Source organism: Alosa sapidissima, chromosome 2, assembly GCF_018492685.1.
Source record: "Alosa sapidissima isolate fAloSap1 chromosome 2, fAloSap1.pri, whole genome shotgun sequence".
Lineage (NCBI taxonomy): Eukaryota > Metazoa > Chordata > Actinopteri > Clupeiformes > Clupeidae > Alosa > Alosa sapidissima.
Genome location: NC_055958.1, coordinates 20431876 through 20445157, shown reverse-complemented (window position 1 = coordinate 20445157; position 13282 = coordinate 20431876). Strand labels below are relative to the sequence as shown.

Genomic DNA, 13282 nt, shown 5'->3' with positions numbered 1-13282 from the left:
TTTATGGCTTTCTTTCCTCCTTCTGTAGACCTAACGTTGCATATTTGCACTCGTGGCCACAGCAACTCCTATGAATGGCAGATTTGTCATTACTGATGGATAGGCGGGTCAGTGTTTTGATATAAATCTGGCCGGAGGAACAGGAAGGTCACACAGGAATGGCAGGATATAATCATTTCCGCAGTAAAGTGCTGTGTGTGTGTGTGTGTGTGTGTGTGTTAGTGCCCTGCGTGATCTCGCATAGTAACTTCCACAGTTATATTTTGGAAATAAAATGACTTCTAAACAGAAAAAAATATTTAAATGAATGTGTCCCAAACAATAGAAAATTGTACGTAGAGCAGTTAAGTACAGAGTAACGGCAGCCACAAGGTGATGCCATTAGATTTGCAGTGGACTAAAAAATACGATAAAAGGTTGTCTAGGATTTTCCACTGCATTTGTGCACATCAACATGCAGGCCTGCTTTTAAATCAACCACAACTCCCAGAGGTCATGTGAGCAAGAAATATTTCACATTCAGGCTCAATTCTTCACCCACCCTGACTGTTTTGTTGAATCACATCACATCTTACAACATTCAGAGAATATATCAGGTTGACATCTAAACTAATATCTAAAAAAGATATGGACCAAGAATCAGTGTTTCTCATATTACCGAGTAAACAAAAAAAAAATCTAGAAGGGTAAAAAAAACCTCACTTGAATACACGTGAGGGGAAGAGGCTGCACAAATGCTGCCATCTTGTGTTCTCGGTGGTGCTGCTCCACACCACTACAAAGCCAGTGAGAGGGTGTAATAATGTGGTTGGAATATCCGTGGGCTTTGGAGACTGGAGAGCTCTTTAAGAGGGGTAACTGTCTATTATTGACTTTTTGTGTAGGTTTCAATCCTCAAAGTATTCCATGGTTGTTGAGGGCTCTGACCAAGCATTATTTCCCCCTCTTTCAGGGCACAGGCTGACCAGTTGTGATGTCATATTTTCGCCATGTCCATAATCTTAGGGTTGTTTTCAGAAAAAAAAAGAACACAAAATGTTAGGAACTATATACAAAGAAGTATGATGCAGCCTAAACATAAATGATTAAAGGAGTGTACACTTGCACATTCCTTTAGAGTTACCACCGTGCGACCTTTAGAGTTACCACCGTTATTCATCAGATAGCCTAAAAACAATGTGGGTGGGGAAAATCTCACTGCAAAACATAAAATGCAGTGAGTGTTCTCACTACACAATGGTCAAGCACTCTGTAAACCAAATGGTATGGAAAGGCCTCAGTGTTTCAGGAGGAGGCAACATCCACATGACACTTCACTTGTATTTCACATATTTCATCACATTCTTCCCATGTGGGAGTTGCTAGAATATTCTCTTTGCATAATATGATGGAATAGTTTTTAGTATATAAATAGTTTGAAGTATTTCAAAAAGAGAAACTTTAATCTAGATTCATTAGGCTAGTGAAATATAAAGTGAAATATTTGAAGCCTTTTTTTATTTGATTATTCTAATCTTGATGATTATGGTTTACAGCTCATATAAATCAGTAGCCTGTCTCAAAATATTATAATAAAGAATTTATAACAAAGAAATGTCGACCTGAAGAGCTCTAATCAGCTAATTAAGTCAAAACACCAGCAATGTTTTCTGAGCTTTTAATCTCTCGGTCTGGGCAATGCAATGGACTTTTCCACAGTATTCTATTTTTTAGAGATGCAGCTGTTTTGTTGGTTGATAAATTAACAGTTTTATTATTTTGACTGTTTTTCACTTTCCTAGACGAATCTCTGGTGTGAGCTAGTGCTGTCATTCATTTCGGCATTCAAACACAACACACAAAAAAAATTGTGCCAGCTGGTTGTCCTGAGCGTTAAACATTAACCAATTTGGCACCTTTTAAGAATTATCTGCTTCAAACAAATCATCCTTCAAAGTTTTTTGACATGGTCCTCTATGCTCCCTTGCCTTATGAGTAGGCCTATCCTTTCTTTCAGCCACAAGTTGCTCACAGAAAAAAAATCCCCTTTTCTCCAAATCCTTAACTTTTTTCTGGAACAACAAAGTGTTGCTGCTTGACACGATGACAATTACCATTAATTATGGAACATGTCCCTCTTTTCTATCTAAATAGCCTAACCAGAAACGCCTCTGCGTGTTGCCTTCAACCCACCAACCACCTGAGGTCAGGAGAGCTCTGCTGCAGCTGCGTGAACCACTTCTTTCAAGCAGCAAACTTCCCACAATGCACCGCTGAAAACTACTGGAGAAGGAATGCAGTAAGCTAGTGAGCTAGCAAGGTACGATCTGGCTGTCACAGCGACGAAAACTTTTGCAGACAGACCATGATGACCCTACCGGTCCAGTAATAGCAGGTGTTGGTACGTAACGATGCATATTCCGCAATATATGTTTTTGCTAACCACACTGGCCCTATTTGGCCTGTGGTTTCGAAATCATCATTGCACTTTACATCATTAATCTCGGTACATTTTGTCTGATCAGGCCTTCTCATTATCACAGACAGGTAACGTTAGCTAGTGGGCTAACAGTTATCAAGCCAGACTGTAAGTTGTTAAATGTTGTAGTCGTAGACGAATATTAATTCATGCCGTTCCGAAAGTTGCTTGCTAAAATATACATTCGACACTTTGCTGTGTTGTTAAGCGCCCAGTAAATCTGGCAACAACCCTAAGCTGGCTACTGTAAGACACACTTCGTAATTGCAATCGATAATGCTAGTTTAGCATGTATGTTTCGCAGGTAACAACGAAAGCTAACGTTAATGTTAATCGTTTATTGTTAGCTCTAGATAGAGGCTTAGATGTGTTTACTTAGCCAAGTAATGTTAACTTGAGTTAGCTACATAGCAAACTAGCTTACGTTAGACTGCATGATCTTGAACTGTATTAAAATATGAAGGCCGTGTTTGGAAGTTGCCCTTTCAAGCCATCGCTCGTCGAAGCTTTTTTGGGGTGGTTGACATTGCTGTCCTGTGCAGGGTTCATACTACCACTGCCATTTCCGTGCATTCAAAGCTTTAATTCAGATGTTTAGTGTGTGTCGTGCAGATTAGTTAACTAATGTTATACGCGGCTGTCAAATGAAGCTGTTGATACAGTAGTGGCGATTAGCTAGCTCAGTTACATCACGAATTCTCAACGAGTTTTATCTCGCACTTATAAAACATCAGACTGAGGTCAGCGTAGAGCAAGTTGTTTTACATTTTGAATTTGCTTCCACAAATGCACGAGTGCATGTGCACGAGTAAAGCATCCGGCGTGAGGCCCTGCATGTGTGTCATCTTCCGTATTGATCTGTGGATGTGGTTGATAAAGGCCTAGGGCTTGCATAATAATGTTTTGTTACTTCTTCCATGTTCTTGTAATCAATTGGTTTCTATTATCCAAGACATGGAGAATGTTTTTTCCTCATGTTTTACATACTATTCAGTGTCTGTTCTCAGAATTAACAATTATACTAATTTAAGCACTTCTGGTCCAGCATTGATTTGGAATTTCAATATAAGCATCTTTTTTTATCTTAGCCACAATCCTCCTCCTGCCATTGAAGATGAACCTTGATGAGAAACTGGATGGGATGCTGTTGAAGTGCAGTGGGCCAACAGGTTTGCATCACCACTCCTCCAGAGCCCTGGGAAGCACAAGGATGGATGGCAGAGCTGGTTTAGATGAGATGCCCATGGGTGAACGAGCACTGGCTAACCACCCCCTGCTGGCTGAGGATGATGACGAGGATGATGACCTAACAGGGGCGACGTTGAGCGCGCACCACCTCATCTCACACGATGAGCTGATGGTCCATGAGGAGACGGTGAAGAACGATGGAGAAGAAGACCTGGAGTTCTCCCAGCGGCATCCTCCGAAACTGCCATACACCCTACACATGCCTGTGAGTATACACTGAAACTGTGCACAGGTGTCCTTCTATTTATTCAGATCTTAAATGTGGTACAAGCCAAGCAAACATCAGGGATTCAGTCCCTAGAGAGAATGTAATGATTTCATTAATGCTGCCTCATTACATTGAGTGGCAATAAAAGACAAGTGTCCTGCAGTAATGAGAATACTACAAAGATATTAATGATGGTGCACTCATGCAACTGGGAAGTGGAAAAGTTCCTACTTCAAAACATCCCGTACGAGTTGACAACATTCACTTAACAACTATAAATTGGTCATGTAGATAATGGTACGGCTGCAACAACTAATCGAGTAGCCTAATTGATTAGTTGTCAACAATTCCTAATATTGTAAACTTAACTTAATCCTCAATGACAGTAACCAAACATGTGCGACGTGTGGACGTCTTTCCTTGGGCTTTAGGAAACACTTATCGACATTTATTTTATTGTATTTCTTGGCAAAAATCATAATCAAGATTATTTTGGTCAGTTTTGAGATCACTTATATTCAACACGATTACTCTGTGAATTTTGAAACATTTTCCACATTTAACAGTGAATTAAATGGAATTTTCAATACAATTCAACTGTAAAACACATGCAATACATGTAGTTAGCCCTGCAAAGAAAAGGGGATACACTGGATTTTTTAACTTTAATAAATGTCATAAATTGAGAGCATTGTAGCAAAATGGAATGCAACAACATAATCGTTATATTTCATAATCCTTGGAAGTCGTAATTGACGATTAATAGATTTATTCTATTAATGGCACAGCCCTAATTTCCAGACATTTTATCGATCAAACAACTTATTGATTAATCAAGAAAATAATCAACAAATTATTTGACTATGAAAATGATTTAGTTTCTGTCCTATTCATAGGCAATCTAGCCAGAAGGCTAAACATCACGTTGTTATCCACTATATTCCTTAGTCAACAATGGGCGTCGCCATGACCCCTCAGTATTCAGAAATCCAGTTTTCTATTTCCAGCCGAAGCGATTTTAATGTAGCAGTAGACAGTGCTTGACGTATCCTAAGCCAGGTGAAAGCAAACTTTTATGTTTTTCTGTCAGTCATATATTATATAGAACAGTGGTTCCCAAACTTTTCACAATGAGTACCACCTCAGAAAACAGTTGGCTCTCAAAGTACCACCATTATGACCGGCATATACAGTAGGCCAATTTACTACATATTTTACATTGTACATACGGTTTTATTTTTACATTGTACATACTGTTTGAAGAAAGACAAAAATAGTTTAATTTAACTTCAGCAACATTTCAAAAGAAATATAAGTTGTTTTGTAGTTAGCCTGCTGACACTGCACTAAGTTATAATGTAAACAGAATGGACGCAAGATAAAAAACGTAGAGTGACATCAAAACATTCATCTAGGAGTTTTCAAAGATCTCGCACGTTGTGTGCATAAGTGTGATCTTCTGAGTTCAATGGTTGCGGAGGACTGACGTTGCCTCTTGAAGGTCTGAATTTTTCCACTTCCCAGTTGTTAATGAATGCACTAGGAAAATGCGACACAGCTACGGTAGTGTTCTGCAGCAATGAAGAACTCATGTTCTCCATGTTCTCAACGAACTCGCTCTCAGTTGTTAAGGTTTATAGTCTTGCGTGCATTAATGGGATAAACGACTCTCTTCCTGAACAGTTGAGTATCAAGCAGGAGATGAAGCTCTCTGACTCACTGCTGCTCACCAAGAAAGAGAAGAAACAGGGAAGGGACCTTTCGGAATGCCATAAGAAGAAGAAAAGGAAGCAGCGCTCTCCTGCGAAGGTATACCACATTATATTTTTCATATATCATGCACAGTACATTATCGTTGTTGCTTTTTTTTTTTTGTACTGTGCACATGTCACAGAGCTCAAGTATTATTGTAATGTCATACTGCATTTGATTTGCCCTGGTTACTGTTATTATATTTTATTTGTTAGATTCTCACCATTAATGAAGATGGATCTCTAGGGCTCCAGAGCCCAAAGTCCCATGTGTGTGAGCACTGTAATGCAGCCTTCAGGACCAACTATCATCTACAGAGACACGTCTTCATTCACACAGGTCAGACCAGTCATGCCAACGTAGGTACTGCTGTCCGGTGTGGATGAAGATACGTACTGTTGCGTTGCTTGTAGCTGGAGCCAAAGATAGAGGGTGCTGTGATGGCCTGCTTTAGGAAGTTCTTGTGTGTGGTTAAATCTGTGGAGAGTTTCATTTTGTGATGACTGTGCTCTTTAACAGGAGAGAAGCCGTTTCAGTGCACTCAGTGTGACATGCGCTTCATTCAGAAGTACCTGCTTCAAAGGCACGAGAAGATTCATACAGGTATGGCTGGAATATGGAGGAAATAGAAAATCCTATCAGCATGTTTCATGTTCTGTCGAGTGTCATATGCTGATGTTACTAAATGTTTTTGTATGCTGAAGGGGAGAAGCCTTTTCGCTGTGATGAGTGCGGGATGAGATTTATCCAGAAGTATCACATGGAAAGACACAAGCGAACACATAGCGGAGAAAAGCCCTATCAATGTGACTACTGCCATCAGGTATACTTGTTTTTGTCCTGCATTAGGCTCAAGTGCATGTAAATGTAAAAAGACAACTGCCATCAAGGCGTCCCAACATATGAAAATACTGGATAAGATTCAGTATTTAGCTGTTTGCCGATTTAGACTACCGGTAGCAGTTTGCCAATAAACCATTGAACTGTTTTTACTATGTGTTTTTGGTATAGTTGTCATTCATAGTATTGATATAGAATGGTGCTTAAACTTCTGAACAGATCTCCCTCTTACATTTCCATTTACTCAGAAATAGTGCATGTCAGTCATTTAGGAAAAAAGTATTTGCTGGCATGCAATCAGGTAATGTTTTAGGCTATCCTCCTGAATAGGATATTTCAGGCTACCTGGAATAATTTAGAACAAAAAACAAATTATCCTGTCCACCTGGGGAGTGTTAAGTAGCACAAATTATAAATAACCAGATTAATGCAACAGCAGCTTTAACCTCTAAGAATTTGCATTCATCATAGCAGTAAGCTCGGTCTTGCTTGTTGTGTTTTAACACTGTGCTGTCACATTCTTTGTTGAACTCAGTACTTCTCCCGAACGGACCGAGTACTGAAGCACAGACGCATGTGCCACGAGAACAAGGACCGGAAAGCACACAAAGCCTCCGCTAAAGAGGGACTGCTGCGGACCTCCGAGACGGTGAGCTTTTCCTTCCCAGCGAAAGAGTGTTCGCTGCCAAAGAAAAAACGTCAGAAGTCCTGTGAGAAGACCCATGGCTCTGCCACAGCTCTCACAGACAAAGATGGAAGTGGCAGCACAGAGGAGAAAGCAGAGAAGAGGTTGACCAAAAGCGAGAGCCTGCCACTATATGCCGTCACTTCTAAAGTCAAAGACGAGTATGTAGTAGCCGAGTATTCTGTGGAGCTCCCCGACTCCTCTCCAGGCAACCGACAACTTGGGGAGGTGTCTCCCGATGAGATCAACCCTCCGAAACTGGTCCTGAAGAAGGTACCTAGTAAGAGAAATCTGAAGCAGTCTCTGGAGCAACCACAGAGCTTGTCACCGTTGTCTACCTTTGAGGAAGGCAAAGTCAGCAGGTACACATTTGAGATTGTAGACAAGCAGAGTCTTTTGGACGTGGAGAACTTGGAATCAGTCGATACCCTTCAGGGAGCACAGCCCAAACCAGCAACGAGTAGCACAAACTACGACGATGCCATGCAGTTCCTGAAGAAGAAGCGTTACCTAGCGGCAACCAACAACAGCCGTGACTACGCACTCAATGTGGGAAGCATTGCATCACAGCCCTCGGTCACTCAGGCAGCGGTGGCCAGTGTCATCGACGAGACTGTTCCTGCCACCATCTTGGAGCCCCAGCCCATGAATGTGGAGATCAAGTCCAACCATGAGAAGAACGTGCTCCCTGATGAGGTACTGCAAACCCTGCTCGACCACTACTCCACCAAAGCCAACGGGCAGCCTGACCTCTCCTTCAGCGTGGCGGACACGGAGGTCACCTCCAGCATATCCATCAACTCATCCGACGTGTCTGAGAGCAGCCCGCCAGAGCCTCTGGGGACCAGCACTCAGGCACCACCCGCCGAGAAGTCCAGTCTCCTTCAGGAGTACTCAAAGTTCTTACAGCAGGCATTGGAGAGGACCAGTCAGAACGACAGCTATCTCAACAACCAGAGTCTTACGTTTGTGACGGACAGCCCCAGCTTGGCCGGGCAGCCGTTGTTCTCAACTGACAAACAGCTGACCTCACCTGGCCGCTTCCGCCTCAACTCTCCTCTAAGGTCCACCCTGGAGAAGCCTCACTTCGCTCTCCTGGGAGACTCCCAGCACTCGTTCTCGTTCTCCGGGGACGAAACTAACCAGTCTGCCGTGTCCCCCACCGAAGACTTCCTTGAGCAGGTCACCTCTTCAAAAAAGACAGACGTTCAGGGGATTGGTCAGACATTTCAGATTGCCACGTTTGAGCCGAACTTTCGCTCCCAGTTCCAGAGCACTCGCTCTGGAATCTCCTCCCAGTTTAGCATTGCCAATGGTCAGGTCAGCCTCCGGAGTCATGGAGGAGCAGACTTCTCAGAGTTCCCACTGGTCAGTGTAACGGAGACCAGAACACAGATGACCTCCTCCCCTGATCATTCAAGCAGCCAAACATTTGGGTGATTGGAAAACATTTGTATGTGTGTGTATACATATGCACATACAGATATTTTGTAATTATTTGCAAGGCACTTTATAACATTCGTTTATTGTATTTTGCCAATGTATGCTTCATTTTAGATGTTATTCTTTATCATTGTCTCATCATGTAACCGAACATGATAAAGTCCTATACTGGCAGAGATGGAAGACAGCACTTACAAATTTTGAATTGAATCAGTTTTCTAGCACTTTTGAAGTATAATATTAATATTTTATTATATAACATAGTAAAAAATTAAGGGGAAGCCAAATAACTAAAGCTTTGTTAATCCAAACAAGGAGTGCCTCCACCTGCCCCTTTCATCAGTGATGGTTTACCTAGGAAGCATAGGTATCAAATTTCGGTCTCACAGGTGACAAGTAATGAAAGTGTGTAGTAGGGTAAGCAAGCACTGACATACCTACTATTGGGAAACATGCCTGGAAAGATAAGACCGTGGGGAAATGCCACAAGGGCAGACATGGCATTGCCTCCCACGGTGGTCTCTGGTTTTGACAGAAATGTGTGATGAATCACATTTAGACCTTAACACGTTCAATACTAATGAGACCATGTACTCCTTACAGAGAGGTCCCTGATAATTACACACAATTACAATTTCAGTTGAGCTGCTCAGTCGCTCAGAGCTGAATGAGCCTCAGATTCGGACAGATTTTAGTTTTGTAACAGGAATGAGCTATTTTATCAATGTTGGCTGTCTTTTCTCAGCTTGTGTTTGAGGACTTCTTCCTTTGTCATTTCTTTTCAGTATGCCATCTAATTGTTATGTATACAATGTTAATAATGACTAACAATGATCAGCAAAGTATACATGGTACATTGTTTGGAGTCCACAGACCGTTGGAACAAATGCAGTCAATTTGAACAGACAAAAACAACTGTAGGCCTACTGACATTCTGTTACATTCTGCAACCTTTTACACTAGAATGGCAGTTTGTAGAAATTAAATCAAATTTCATCAATGGGAAAGTCAAACTAAAATACAGGTGCCCTGTGAGTTGGGCCGCCCAGCCCATGCCCACCAAGTTTCACACAAATCAGACCTGTAGTTTAGCGTAATCATTCTAACAAACCAACCAACCAACAAACAACACTGGTGAAAACCTTGTTGGCGGAGGTTTGGGCTTAGAGTATATAAGTTAAGCTGATTGACAATTTAAACTTAATTTTCCTTCTTGTATTGCTGTTTATCAAGTCATCCATTTTACAATTCAATTCAATTGACCAATAGCCCAAATGTATAGTTTTTTAACATAAATCAAGATATCCCAAACTATTTTTGCACACTGAACTTAAACTTGTCAGGCTGAGAGATTGTTGCATGCAAAAGTGTCTTACCTCTGCAAACATGGGCACATTTGTAAATACAGACCAACTTTATCTTTTCAAAAAACAGTGATGGCTACAATTGGGGGAAAACAACAGGTACTTTACCTCAAGGAATCTGGGGAATGTTGGCAGTTGAATGCAGTTTGTGGATAAAATCCAAATGTTATGAACTTTGCACACTTTCCTCAATAGGGAATGTCCATTGAAGGTTTTGTCATTTAACAACCTTAATGTCTACATTTACCTCCCTGACGTTTTATAAACTTGGAGCTTGAGATGGGATATGTAATTGAGTTATCAGGTTTTGGTTTGCCTGGGACTCAAGTCATTGTGACTTTAAAAATAGCATTTATCATTCATTTTGATAATCTAATATCATCATGTATCATTGATTAGTCAAGAGAGAGATGCCTTTGAAGTAATCACTAGTCTATACCAGTTTGTGTACTGTCCTGTTTTCTGAATTTCTTCTCCCTTTGAATGGTTAAAACTAGTCTACTTTTTGCACTCTGAATTTGTGGTTGTAAAGCTAAAGCTTTTTTTTCAAGTGTCAATGTCATTGGGGCTTGCACAGCTTACTAGTTACATTTTTTTAATTTGTTTGATTTTAAAGCACTTTTTCTTATAATGCCATGTCTTGCGCTCATTTCATCTGATGCACTTTCTTGAGGTCATAATTTCTCTCCCAGTTCCTGAATATGGGCTGAGGTCATTGTAAATCACCTTGTCACAGCAGTGCATATAGTGGCCTTCTAGTAGGTAAAGAACTTGCTCAGATAGTTTAAAGTGACGAGTAGAAAACAACAAAAAATCATGTTGAAATGGTTTTTTTTTTTATAATGTATATTCTACATTAATATTACACTAAACATGTTCCACACAGTAATGTTAGAACAGGCTTATAATTGTTGTTTGATTTTGACCAGTGCATGAACTTTTCCCTTTCTGGTACTGTTGTGCTCTTATGATAACTTGTTCTTTGAGAATAATATTATGTATCGTGCACATAGCTACTCCAATCCTTGTATTTGCTTCATGTGAGCTGATCATTTGAAAATTGATTACATAGCAGATTTCCTTTTCTTTTAAAAGTTTGACAGTTCCATGCAAAGATTAATTACACATCACCTCCAAAACACTGACATGTTGCTTATGCATGTGTAAACTGTAATATGTGAGCAGATTGTCTGAGCATTTATTAACATAAGGTTACATCACACTGTTAAAATAATCTGGTATAATAGTATGGTGTGCCTTACAGATTACACTGCAGTGCATCACAGTTATGGACGTGGCAGAATGGGTCATTTGCATGAAATTGCCAGTGTGCTCTCTGGTTTGTCTAATGCTGTGAGGTTCAGTTTTCTGGTTTAAGCCAAACATACTGGTGAAATTCCTTGATTTTTCAATAGCCAATCTCTGTTGACGATCAGGGAAAAACACCCCCACTTTGAACTGCAGTTACTTTTCACACTTTGTGTTAGCATTCCTTAGTTTGATGGTGTTGATTGAAAGCTTGCCTCTGCTATAAAATACATTGTACATTTTAACTGTATAGCCTTGTTTAGAGAACAGTATTTTTGGGAAAGTGCAGAATCATTTTGGATCTTCAGTGTATTTTTTTATTGTGTAACCTCTTAGATTGTGTTCTCTAAATATGGTTTATGGGATCAGGGGATATTTAGTCATCGTTCTGCTATAGATCACATTGCAACTTTTGTTATATTTGTGGCTTACTGTTCCAGAGCTGAGGGTAAATCATCCAGGGATCTTTCAGGAGGGAGTTGTCTGCTCTACTTGATGATAATTGGAAATGCATTACTTAATAAGCTGGATAATTCTTATATAACATGGTGGGATGTGCTGATATATCTACTGATACATCCCAGTTATGAAGCTATTTGTTCTGGCCTAACATTTTTTGCTCCTCTTTATGTCAACATGTGGCACAACTCTCTCAAACATCTCTCAGCAATAATGGATCATTTTGAATTCTTTTCACATGGAATTAGTACAAAGTATAACTTTGGGATAGACCACCTGTTTTATGTTAATGATTGAATGTTGGAGTGTCTAGGGGTAAAATGGCTTTGATTTTAATTATGGCAAAATTTGCTCTTAGCTACAGAGTCCTGTCATTGGTTGATCGAGGATTTTGGTTGCCATTGATAGTCTTAATATCACATCAGTTAATATGTTTTAATCATAATTAAATTATTAGACATTGTTTTTCATTAAACAATGTCATACCACAATTTCTGCTCCACGAAACTTGGTTTTGCCAAGTTCTGACCATAAGTGCCCTTCAGATGAGTGAGGAAGAAAAAAAATTACTTCTGGTCATTAGAGAGTGAACAAGAATCTAATTTGACGTTTTTTTTTTTCTCTTTTCAGCCTACCTGTGTGACACATTTTACTGCTGCTTGTAAAAGTCATTGTGCATTTCAAATTCTCCTGTGATTGAACATTCACATACTTTGAACAGAATAACCATCAAGAAAACAATAAATTAGTGTAATTTATATGTTGAGAGATTTTTACATGTGGTTTTGAAAAGTTTCATTTAAATTGGAAGGTTTCTTAATCCTTTTCATGCTTACATTCTGATATATTCCATTTCTGGGGAGTCGCATGTCCCCTGATTTGTCAGTTTTTGTACACTGGTTATATTTTTATATGTATTGTATGCATTATGTTGTAGCTGAATTGTTTTCATTTAGAATACCATACATTTATGCAATATTATGTATACTGTATGACAAGTGAAATTTGATTTCAACTGAATATTGTTGTGTTTTGATTGTCTTTCTTGTGTGTTACGTTGTCTTTCCAAATATAAACAAAATGATTGTGGATTAATTCTCTTTTTTTGTATACCCTAGTTTTGCTTTTGATATCCTGCAGTCCTCTTCGAAGGACAGACCAGAGGTCTAAAACCCAAAGTTCCAAGTCTTTCATACTTTTTATTTACCCAGACAGTGTTAAGGAATTTGAACCATGCCTGCCTTATGTCAATAGTCTTTGGCTTACCTTTTGTAAACATAAGAAAGGTAACTTCAGCTGTATTAAAAAGTTAGTCAGATGCTTCTATGAGGAGAGGTATGTGTCCCTTTTTTTTCGTTATCTGTAGGCCTTGGCTATTCTGCGAATTGCATGGGCAGTTAGCTTCTAAATATCTTATGATTCTGAAAATAACTATGGTCTCATGCAGATCAGATACAAACAGGATGCTGCTACCACTGAGATGTCGTCTTCGTCATATTCGTAAATGCTATCTGTAG

General features: G+C 39.8%; 1 protein-coding gene across 1 annotated transcript; it reads left to right on the top strand.

Moving 5' to 3' along the window:
- Positions 1 to 2196: 2196 nt before the first annotated feature.
- znf148 (zinc finger protein 148) lies at positions 2197 to 12854 on the top strand. The gene is made up of 7 exons (XM_042067788.1): positions 2197 to 2380; positions 3547 to 3911; positions 5598 to 5723; positions 5882 to 6005; positions 6186 to 6269; positions 6371 to 6489; positions 7042 to 12854. Exons 2-7 carry the CDS (start codon positions 3573 to 3575, stop codon positions 8629 to 8631), a joined length of 2382 nt encoding a protein of 793 aa, XP_041923722.1. The 5' UTR covers positions 2197 to 2380; positions 3547 to 3572; the 3' UTR covers positions 8632 to 12854.
- The last annotated feature ends 428 nt before the right edge of the window (positions 12855 to 13282 follow it).